At 41.8% G+C, this 11,699-nt stretch overlaps 1 protein-coding gene across 1 annotated transcript in view; it reads right to left on the bottom strand.

Annotated features, from left to right (window-relative positions):
• Positions 1–3,700: 3,700 nt before the first annotated feature.
• The window catches only part of MYH15 (myosin heavy chain 15), a 66,458-nt gene continuing 58,459 nt past the window's right edge, over positions 3,701–11,699 (bottom strand). Inside the window, 6 exon segments of the mRNA XM_039525165.1 lie at positions 3,701–3,832; positions 6,368–6,505; positions 7,145–7,240; positions 8,010–8,114; positions 8,729–8,899; positions 10,351–10,476. Coding sequence (XP_039381099.1) covers positions 3,815–3,832; positions 6,368–6,505; positions 7,145–7,240; positions 8,010–8,114; positions 8,729–8,899; positions 10,351–10,476 — 654 coding nt within the window. The 3' untranslated portion in view covers positions 3,701–3,814.

Below are 11,699 nucleotides of genomic sequence, written 5' to 3'. Positions count from 1 at the left end.
TATCATTACAAAATGTGGTCTCTGAAGCAAGACGCGATTGTTTGGGATTTTGTTGGCTGGAGGAGGAGGAATTGGTGCTGGAAGATGGTGGCCAAGAGAGGAAAAGTGCCCCTGCTGGCATGAGGACAAAGTCTGGATAGCCCTTTCTTTTCCTGACGGGTACCACTGTCCACAGCCTGCAGCAAAATGGTAGACCACTCAGCCCTGCCCCCTACCCATCAATTTTTACACTAATAGCTTTCAATTCAAACACTGTCATCAATATAACCCTGCCAGGACTGTGCCCCAAAGAAGGTCTCTTTCTTAACTTCCTCCCAGGGCCACATTCACTGCTTCATTCACTTTCTGGTCCAATCTGCTTCTGACACACACAGACACACTGGCAGCTCTGTCACTCAATCCCCTGATTTTTGTAATCAGTCCCAGGGGAACCCCTCTTGTGCTGCCCAAGTTACTTCTTTCTCAGGCCTTCTCATGAAGTCTAGTGCCTTGGGAGGTGGCTTGCATTGTTTCAGCTCTCTCTAAACCCAGGGGCATTTAATTGTTCCCCATATTTATTGGGGAGCGTGGACGAGAAGACCCCAGAGTGTTTCTCCATCCTTGTCATCTATGATTTTCCTGCACTTGGCTAATACCAGTGGAAAATGCTTGCTTCTTCAATGAGACTTATATGGGCATTTTTGTTGTTGTTCCCATGTGATGCCAATTGACTAATTTTATATATCACAAAGTGTGGTAAACGGTGGTAAAGTATTTGTGTTGACTTTCAGGACACAAATAATCACGGAAAGAGTTTCTTGGAAGACTGTGTGAAGCAAACTTGCACAGGAGAGGCAGAATAGTTGTCTGAGGTTTCAAGTAAATAGAAACTTAGAGCCAAGGAGAATTCTTTGCATTCTCTTTTAGGTACAATGTGTACAGTTGCACTAGGAAACAAAAACAAGGAAGCACTTTAGTTGCATTGAACTATTAGCAACCGAACAAAACATAAAAAAGATGGTTGAAAAGAGATGAGTATCTTGTGAATGTTTTCATACAGTCTCACTCTGGCATGCAGAAAATTTGAATGCAGAAGGTGTACACAAAAACTGGCACAGTTCTCAGGAAAAATGTTTGTCCATGCAGCAAAAGCACAAGAGAAGGCTCATTGTCATGGTGCATTGTATATTTGTAAACTAAGCCCCTTATGGCAAACACTTCTTTAAAATAGTTATTAATTAGTGCTAATGAAATGTACTAGGACTGACAGCTTTGAAGACATCTACAATTGTACAGTTTAGGTCTGAGAATTACCGTTAATTTTATGAAGATGTACTAAATACAGCCATACATTTATACCTTACCCATTACTGGCTTAAAAAAGCCAAAACAGGTGACGGGGGAGACAAATTATCTGACCTAGTCTTCCTGAAAAGGAGTAAAGACCTCTCCTCATTCACTGAAAACCCTTACCTGTATACTGAATTAATATTTCCGATGTTTTTCAAGGGTGTACAGGTGGGCTCCTTGTTACCATTCTGTTTGTGATGCCTTTGACACAGAAATGGGAAACTATTGTCTTGAAATTAAGATAGCTCGAATTTTTAAGTCAGTTGTAGGTGCAGGTAAAGGCAACATGGTGCTGGTGCCATTTTTTAACACATCAGCATTTTGTAACTCAGGTGGGGGACCTTATATATTACTGTAATTCTGCACAAATCCAGAGCTAGGAGCGACTGGAAATCATGACTTTTGCACGTTTGATAAGGTACACTTTCCAGTGTTGGAGGCTAGGCTTGTTTCAGTTTATTTAATTTCTTGGGAATTTACCAGTACTAGGTGTAGTAAGTACAGGCCCTGATAAAGGCCCAGTATGAGGCCTGAGGCCTGAACTAAAGCAATGATCAAGACTCTGCTAACATAAAGCAAAGTTAAGCTGTGAGCCAGAGGCCGGCTTGGTTCACAGAAGCTGGCACGGAAAGGGCTGATGCTGCAAAAGCATATATTCACCTAGCATATTGAAGTATAAACACAGTACTAGAACATATTATACTAAAACATTCCATAGATAACGAAAGGACAGGCCGACCCATCCCAATGACAGGGGCAAAAGGGTAAAATGATGGATAGAGTTGTTTTGTTCGAACCAACATGTACAAGGTAGAAGGCAGTGCCTTAATACGTAGAAAGGTTGTAACTTGCTACATAGAAAGGTTGTACCTTAATACGTCAGGTGTGATGTGTAACTTGTTTGTATCTGTGTATAAGAATGCAGTCCTGGGGAGGTGCCTTTTGTCCGGCCGTAGGGGGAGTGGAAAGTCCCGCCACTAAGCCGGGTCCTTGCCAAGAGGCACTTTCTCGTAGTATGCCCTGAATTAGGCTAAGAAACCTACAGGGAACTGCCATTGTGTCCGAGATCGCAATAAACCTAGTCAATGTGACTTTGCATCTTACTGGACTCTGTGGTTATTGGGGGTTCTCGTCGGGTCTGCTGTGTCAGCTATCTGCGCAGAGCTGGGGCAGCACACAGAGGGAACTCACGCATGCAGCCGAGTGATATCAACAAGGAGACAGCAGAGCACCACACTGGTACAGCTCTGACAACACTAGGAACTCATTTGTAAATAATATTGCTAGTAATATCTTGTCATGAAAAAGTCAGCGGTTCCATGCCTGGCACATATTTAATAGTGTAACATCAGAACCAGGTTTAACCTAACATACCACTTTTCTGAAAGGCTTTTTGAACCCTGTTAATTTTTAAATGAAAAACACACTCTAAGCATTGCCCAATATGCGTCAGCACCCACAGAGGAAAGTTTTCTGACATGCAGGGCTGCCAGAGTGAATATGGGAAACCAAAGTAAATTATAATCTGATAGGGAAAAAGATTAATGGAAACCTAGAATTGGGTTTAAAGTCTAAACCTTAAAAAAAGCCACGTATAACATTGGTATATTACCCTAACTGAGGAATTAAATCCCAATTTTTTAAATTTTAGATTTTTCTGTCTGCCAGCTGATTTTCAGTGCACAGATGACACGAAAAGCCCTCTCTCATTCTTCCTAAAACAAGTCCAGCTAAGGAGTCACATTGCCTTTTTTCTGTCTGCTTTGACTGTAGACCGTTTTAAAAAATTCAGGCTAATCTTAGGTTTTGGAGCAATAGGTGAATCACCCCGTGTGGGTTCCCATGCAGTTTCCTCCTCATCTCTTCCCAAGACCCCACCACCTCTGTAAAACCCTGGATGCTTCCCGAGCTCAATTACCTACTGTCTGCAGTCAGTTCATGGTGGTGAGCTCCCATCACAGCTATGATGAGCCAAAGCCTCTAGTGGCCCACATTCACAGCCATGGGAAGTCAAGCTGGTGAGCTGAAGCTCAGCTTTCCAAGAGGAGAGCAGAGGAGGGAGGGTTAGGAGTTTGTCAGTCTCTGCTCTGACATGAAACTGTTATGGGACTGTGGCTGACAGGATGGATGTAAGTGGCATAGGGCCATAAATGTGGAAGGCTGTCCCCTGCACATGGTCACTTTAAAACTCTCTGTATGAAGAATGTTAACTTCGGGGAGAGGGGGGGAGGAGAGTGTGTGTGTGAGTGTGTGAGAGAAAGAGAGAGAGACTGATAAGATAATCGGCAGGATTCAAGTAGTTTTTTGAGCTCTGGGACCAGGCCTCAACAAATGTAAGGGAAAGAAAAACACTGCAAAATCTGGTTTGGGTTTTCATTTCATTTTTATTTCTTAAGGTGCCTATTCTACTTCAACTGTGTAGGTCATCAATTAATATGAAGCATCAAACACTGTTCGGTCTTCAGTTACACAGCGCATAGTATACTTACTCCTCTTCATGAACCTGAAATGTGATTTTTGTGAGAGACGGTATGATCAATTAAGAATGAAAATCTTTACATAGTTTCTTAAAGAGTAAATTTTCAAGTATCAGAGAAAAGCATCTATTCCCTTTCACCCATTGTATTAACAAATTCTCACTGGCATTAGCTTTCTTGAAGTCAGAGGTGCTATACTGATTTTCACCAGCTGAGAATACAGATCAGTTTCTTGTCCTGATACCATTGTGTATGTTATTAACAGCTTATGAATTTCATGCAGCACTGTTAGGAGGTACACCACAGTTCTGTGGCAATATTGCCCATTCTATTGAACTGTTCTCGCTAAGGGCTTGTCTATATGAACACTTAGTTTGCAGCAAGCCGGGGTGTATATGTATCCATCACTACCTTCCTGGGCACTAAGTGTTTGTGTGAACCTTGCTGCCGTGCTCTAAAAGTTCCCTAGTGCTTTTTGATCTTTCCTGCTGTGATCAAAGTGCACTAGGGAACTTTAGTACACGGAGGGGCACCAGTCATTTCAACCATGTCACACCCCTCTTAGAATCCCTCTGTTGGCTACTGCATATAACTCAGGCTTAGCAGCTTCAGCGTTCCACATAATGCTGCCCTGCCCTACTTATCTGAGCTTGTCTTGCTGCACGGTGCCCTGCTGTTCTACGTAGGTTCTTATGTTGCACAGCACTCATCACTATAGCATCTGAGCACCGTTCAGTAAGCAACGTGACTGGTGGCTGTCACATGTTTCCCACCCTCTCCTGAGGGAGAGAAGCATGTGTAAGTGGAAGCATCTGCTGCCTCCCTTCTGCGGGTGTTCCCACCCTCAGCCACCCATCTGTCAACTTCTCATATCAGCACCTCCATGCCTTTTTCCACACTGCCTGTCTGCATGGCACAGACTTACTGAGCTTAGCTAAAATGCTGAGACAGTAAAGGCTTTCAAGACCCTCTTGAAGATCCACATTTGCCACGTGCCTTACAGTGAATTGGCTCACAAGGAAAACTGTACCCCATTCTCCCAAACCTCTATTTATTTGTTCTTAGACTGAGCTTCTTAAGGCAGGAAAAAGGTACTTGTCTATCAGTGGCTGATGAATGCAAACAATGAATGCTGCTATTAATAATTAATATGACTCAAATTTTAATTTAAAACAATTATGTGTAGTAGTGTAAATTATAATAATTTATAAGATGAAATGAAACACAAGATGGATTTTAATAAATCTATGCAACAGGTTGGCTTTATGTATAACGTGAATTAATGGGACTGGAAGAACTTGGACATTCACCAGAAAAATGCACTTTCAGAAACTAGTGAGCGAATACCCACCCACCCCCAGTTTAATTTTTTTAAATAAAGCTACACAACACTGAGGAAGCCACATTTTCACCAATAGTTCCAGCCCCAGCACAGGGCCTAAAGGTATAGGAGGCCAGATCCTTAGCTGGCGTAGGGCAGTGTGGCTTTGTTGTTGAGAAAGGTACATCAATGTACACCACCAGAGGACCTAGCCCAGTATGATTTACTGTGGTGTGAGCAGTCAAAGGAAATCAGAAAAATCTTGCCACACAATGGACCTCATAACAGGAAGGAGAGGGTGATTGCATCAGGTATCCTTTTTAAGTTCTGGGGGGAGAGAGGAGTTTTCTTTGTCCCATCATGGCTGGGGTTGGTCTCCCAAAACATTTCTAAAATCTTGAGCCTCAGAGTTTAGATTATGCCTCCAAGTCAAGTGGACAACAAAACAAAGATAATTCCAACTCCTTGTTCAATGGCCCATATGTGGATGAGGAGCGTACTTGCACCTGTTACAATTTGGTCAATCAAAGGCTCTCTCAATCTTAACTGCAGGTCACACCACATCCCCAGAGGTAAGTAATTTAGAACCTTTATTCAATAGCTTGGTGGTAAGTTCTCTTTACTCCAAATACAAACCCACATACAAATATTAATAAAATATGAATGACGTAGAGTGCCTGTACAGCCAGTCACTAACACCCCAAACCACTAATGTTCCACCCAACCCCAAAAGCTATCACCCCCCACACTGAAAGTGCAGTTTCAAGATAAAGGTGCAATTGTGTGTAACCAAAAAATCTGCCAGTGCCGTAATCCTCAGGCTGCACTTTATTGTGGAAGAGGGCCTATAGGACAGGTAGAAATCCATGTTACATTGCAAGAGATGGTTCTTTTGAATACCCACTATCAAAGAATAGTATTTGATTATGTTTAGCAAAAAAACTCTTTGGGTTACAGCTGCTTAAGTAACAAAGTTTGTGTTGGGATATATTAAGAACATGTTTCTTTGGCAGGTTATAAGGTTCAGGTCACCCTTCCTAAGTTTTTCCATAATGTAAAAAAAATAGAAGGCTGCAATGAAAACTCATATTTTGATCTCAAATTTATGATATGGAATAATTTTCCTATCTCATATAGTACCTTTGTAGAGCTGTGCTGATCAGTTCTCCTTCCTCTGCAAGTATGTGTGCACATGTGTTAGCATGCAGAGACTCACTTATTCTGCAGAATAAAACCATACCTTTTTTATCCCAATATCTCTTGTTTTGGTCCTCAGTTTATTAACTTGAGATTCAGCTATTTCAGCCCGTTCTTCAGCATCATCCAGCTCATGTTGCTGCTTCCTGTACTTTGCAAGATACTGATTGGATTGTGCTTCCTGGTAAGACAAAGGATTAGACACATTTTTCCCCTGTAGGTTTGAAAATGGTGATCTGCAGTATCAGGCAAGGTTCAAGTGTGTGAGACTAAACGGCAAATATCTGTGGGGCTTAACCAACCTTTGCGATGCAAACATTTACTCAAATGTTTTGCTGATTCCTGCAGTACTCTCCATTTTAAGGGAAACTCTCAGGATGGGAAAAAACCCTTTTAACATGGAACTACGTTATAGGAATTTTTCAGTGATCCCTGACTTAGCGGGTTAACAGAATGTCATGAAAAGTTTTGCTTTGATTGATCCAAACCCCTTGCTTAGGATACAAAGAAAGACAGCCCCTGAAAACTATATCCATACACAACAACCAAGTGCAAGCTGCTTAAGATGGAATGGGTAGGAAGTGCACAGTGTAAATCAGTACTATGTAGATCTTCTGCTAGGCTGAATATATTTAATAAAGCTGCTAAATGATTTTTAGTATATGAAGGCCCTGAGACCCAGATCCTCAAAGGTATTTAGGTGCCTAACTCTCATTGGTTTCAATGGGAGGTGCCTAAATGTCTCTGGGGATGTGGGCTCAAATGACTTGATTAAAAAATAAGCAAACAATTCCATGTCACAACTGTTCTTGTCACTTACAGCTTCCTCAGCTTGATGCTTATAGCTTTTCACTTTTAATTGCAGCTTATCGATCAGCTCCTGCATCCTGGTCAGATTCTTCTTATCTTCCTCTGCCTACACCAAGCAAACAGAAAAAAAGGCTTTAATGATATGTACAGGCAGAAGGTATGAGTATGTCACAAACCGAGTAAGTTTTGTGAGGCAATTATTTCTATCACATTGGAAATTTAGGACTTTGAAACAAAACAGTTCAACTAGTATCACTATATATAGAGATAAGAAAAAATATTCTAGTGGACTGACCAAGGGTATGTATTTGTTTCAACAGTAAAAGCAACACTGAGCAGTGGAAAGAACTATCAGGAAATATACTTAGAAAGTATCAAGCATAGTGATACAGACTCCCTAACGGATAATGCAGAGATGATGAAGGGCATTTCTACTCTATAGAATAAAAATGGCACTCCAGTGCAGATCTTCTCCCTGTGCATGTGGAAGCTTATCTTTTTATGCCAGTGACAAAAGTAAGTTTAATCTATTTTATTCTGGTTAGCAGGGTCAACACCTGAGTGAGAGAGCTGGAGTCTCCTTCTCATGCATCAAGAAAAATGGTACATACAGCTGCTCCTCAGCAGGTTTAAATAGCACTGTGTTAAAAATGCCAACGCTCCAACTACACTAGATTAACTATTGTTTAGGTTAATTGAGGGTAGCATTGGAAAGTGTTTTTCTAAAATTCACTAGCACAGACAAAGCTTTCAGCAATGCTGATTTCCACTGGGAGAAGAATGCAGTTCAAGACTGTTTTTGAAAGAAAACATTTCTTCCAGGGACCCACAGTTTAGTACAATACTTAGAAGGACTGGGGGTTTTGCTCCAGTACCTGATAAGTCAACTCCTTTATGCGTCTCTCATATTTGCGGACTCCTTTCTGGGCTTCTGTATTGCGACGGAGTTCATTCTCGAGATCATTTTCCAGCTCCCGTACCTGCAAGAGAAGAAACATTATGTAATTCCACATGTTTAAACATCAAGTAGTTTAATTTACAGTTTAAGTGACACTCATCTTTGCAGGACCCTTTGTCACATATCTCCAAGTCTGTGCTTCAGCAGTAGTTCAAAATTTCCCTGTAGATGTTGCTTTTCTACCTGGTTTATTATGCATTTTTATTACATAATGGTTATATTGCACTAGCGGTTCCAATCAGAACTGGAACCCCAACACACTAGATATTGTACAAACACACAAAAACTCCAGAGTTCACAAGCTAAGCTGGACGCATAAAGGCTTTTGCCATTTTCAGACGTAATGCCTTATTTTAAGCATGAGCTTTATCATATACTTGGTGTTGTCTACAACAACCGCATTGCTATGCCAACCAAGTTAGGCGATAAAAGGGAAAGATGGGTCCATGTGGATCTCACGCCTGGCCTAGGTGTGATTCTTAAAAGAGTTTACTCTTAATATAATATCTAAAGAGTTCTTAGATGGTCCCTAAGCCAAGGTCAGAAGTGACTGTGTCCAGAGCAACCATTTTGTCTGAGTTTTATGAAGTATTTGGAAGCAGGTGACAGTGGCTATAAACAGGACAGAAAACCTACCCTGGATTCCAGCTTTTGTATCTGCTTCTTGCCACCTTTCAGTGCTATTTGCTCTGCTTCATCCAGTCTTTTCTGTAGATCTTTAATAGTCTGTTCCATGTTCTTTTTCATTCTCTCCAAGTGGGCACTAGTATCTTGCTCCTTTTTAAGCTCCTCAGCCATCATTGCTGCCTAAAATAAAACATCACAGTGAGATCTGTTGGACTGTGGAAGAGGCTCGTAAGAGAAGTGAGGGAAGCCCCACTGTTTGTGTCATTTACACTGGACTGAACAAAGTACTAGAGAGAACTCTGTATAGAGTTGTCTTTCACAGGCAGATTTGATGGACAGACAATGTGACCTAATAGGTCTGTTCCATCTCTCTCTTCTAATTCTGTGATTTTAGATCTAGCTTCTTACTTCAATACCTGTATGTGGCTTTCCTGCTGAATAAAACTGGGCCTTTGTAAAAAGCGACAAAGAGTCCTGTGGCACTTTATAGACTAACAGACGTATTGGAGCTTTCGTGGGTGAATACCCACTCTGTCAGATGAATGCCATTTGTTACACACATTTTATACAGGCTGTACTAAAAATGATCTGGATGCACTACTTGTGAAAGTTGCTGAGCTAACAGGCCCGAAAGACCAATTCTCTATTTATCCATAGCACAGGTAGAGTCTGGGCAGTGTCAGGGAAGTTTCCCCAGACTGTGCCATCAGTGACCAGGAGGCACCACATCTAGGGATGAAAAGTTCAGAGGCCATGTTCTATTGTGTCTTGGGTCTTTCTGCTGACGTTAATAGAGGTGTAATGAGTCTATTTCTGAACAGACAGATGTGATAACACCAAGGTCCAGCAACATGTTTTGGATAGGTCACTGAACAGCCATCAGAAGGTAATAACTGGACTGGAGTTGAACTGGTGACATCTCCCACCTCTTAAGGAGATAGACCAGCTGAGGAACAGTTGGGAAAAAGATACAGGAGGAACTTTCTCCAGGAATTCTGGGTGTACATCTCGTGGGGACTCAACACTGTTAAACCTGGGTCCCTGGATTTCACATTGTTTGCTGATATAACTATTCTGGCAACATTGATTTCTCCAGTTCTGCTGGAGCTGAAACAACACTAACTTGACTGCTCTGCTCTCCAAGAGATGTCTTCGATCTCTCTTCTCTTGACCATAAGTCTTGTGCTGAGAGTAGTGTCATGTGAGTCCTACATCTCTGGACGGCATCTGACTTTCAAGTTACTCTTTTGGGAATCTGGAATGTTGACCTCTCCCACCCATCAGAGCCTTTCTTGTGATCTACGCAGCTGCCAAGTGGAAGTTGGTGGGTGGACTCCCAACTGGCTCAGCTTGTCCAGATGCAAAGATCTATTGGAGGTGACATGATCCAACCCAGAGTTTCAGGATCAGCAGATGTGCCTCTTCTTGGAGAAGAGAAATTGACCAAGGAGAAAATGTTTCTCTTTTCTGCACCAGGGCAGCATTAACCTCTTTCAGCTAGCTCTGGAGCCCACTGAATAAACTGTTTTCCCCTCTTCATAGCCACAGAAATGGAAATTCAGGGGGAGTGAAGTGTTGTCAGAATATGATGCTACACCTGCAAAAAGGGAACAAGCAGCCAGTCTACTTACATCAGTGATAGCTTTCTTGGCTTTTTCTTCAGCATTTCTGCACTCCTGTATAGCCTCCTCCACTTCATTCTGCATCTGAGAGATGTCAGTCTCCAGCTTCTTCTTCTGATTGATAAGGCTTGTGTTCTTTTTGTTAAAAAAAGGAGGAGAAAAATTATTAGGGACATAAATTGTTTAAGTCCTACAACAAGCCTATCTATGACCACACATCTATTTTTGCAGCTCCCTAGGCTTCACAGGATACCGTATCTATTAACATGGTAGGGGCCTGGCTTTATTTTGTAGATTATCTTTAGATTGTGTGTATTTTATCTTTTTTTAAAAAGTTCCCAGAGCTATGAATAGCCATATTTAACAAGCAAAAGGGAATGAAACAAAAAAAAATTAGCCAAACACTGAAATAGGGGGCTGGTGCAGTGTTTTCAGCTCTGGTCAATGAAGGTCCCATAATCAGTTATTCTAAAAGGTGATTAAAGTGGAAATCCAATATTGTGGCGGCAGTTCAGGAGGTAGCACATAATGTGTTAGCAGCACAAGCTTTGCTAATGCATGACAAGCTTTCATAGCCTGCTGATAGTTAATTATTTAGAGATTGGCTCATAGGGGTTTGGAGTGGAAGTCCTAGTCTAGGAAGGAAGACACGCCCTCCTAGAACCTGCTAAGAATTACAGGTTTCACTTGTGCTTAAGAAGGTAACAAGCAACAAGGGCAAATCACTTGTTTTATCTGCTCCCCCCACCCCAACCCTCATTAGCCCACCATTTGATGGCCCTATATTGACGAGGACCTTTGACATGGTATGGAGCCTCCTGCTGCCAGTTACAATGTACTGTCTTGCTCAATGTCGCTATACATGATGAATGGACTTTGCATGTTTTACTGAAGGCTTCTCTAAGCAGCTTGCATAAAAAGGTCTCACATACTGCTTCTCCTGCCCACCATCAAAATAGCTTCCATACAATCCACAAACCAACTGCGTTTTAACATTGCTGAGTGTAAACACTAGTAGTAAGATAGTCTGAAATTCTATGACACCCTGTGAAGAAGGTAAAGACCCAGTTATCATCTGACTTCCATCTTTACCCTTTCTAGGAAGTGTTTATTATAGCAGGCTAGATCACTTCTGCACTGATAGCATGATGGGAATGAAGTATAATATGGAGAGAGAGAGAGAGACTAACTCATTTCCTTTAGTGGAATGAATGAAACCTCTGACAACTGATGGTTGGTGGCTATGGAGTTCATATCTTTCTGGCATGTGCAGTCTTCAGGTTTCCCCAATAGCCACTACTGCTGCTTGTTGAGACTAGTGCACACACAGTTTAGGAAACCACCCCCTCCCCCCAGTG

Source organism: Mauremys reevesii, linkage group 1 (genome assembly GCF_016161935.1).
Source record: "Mauremys reevesii isolate NIE-2019 linkage group 1, ASM1616193v1, whole genome shotgun sequence".
Classification (NCBI taxonomy): Eukaryota; Metazoa; Chordata; order Testudines; family Geoemydidae; genus Mauremys; species Mauremys reevesii.
This window is presented reverse-complemented; position numbering and strand designations above follow the sequence as displayed.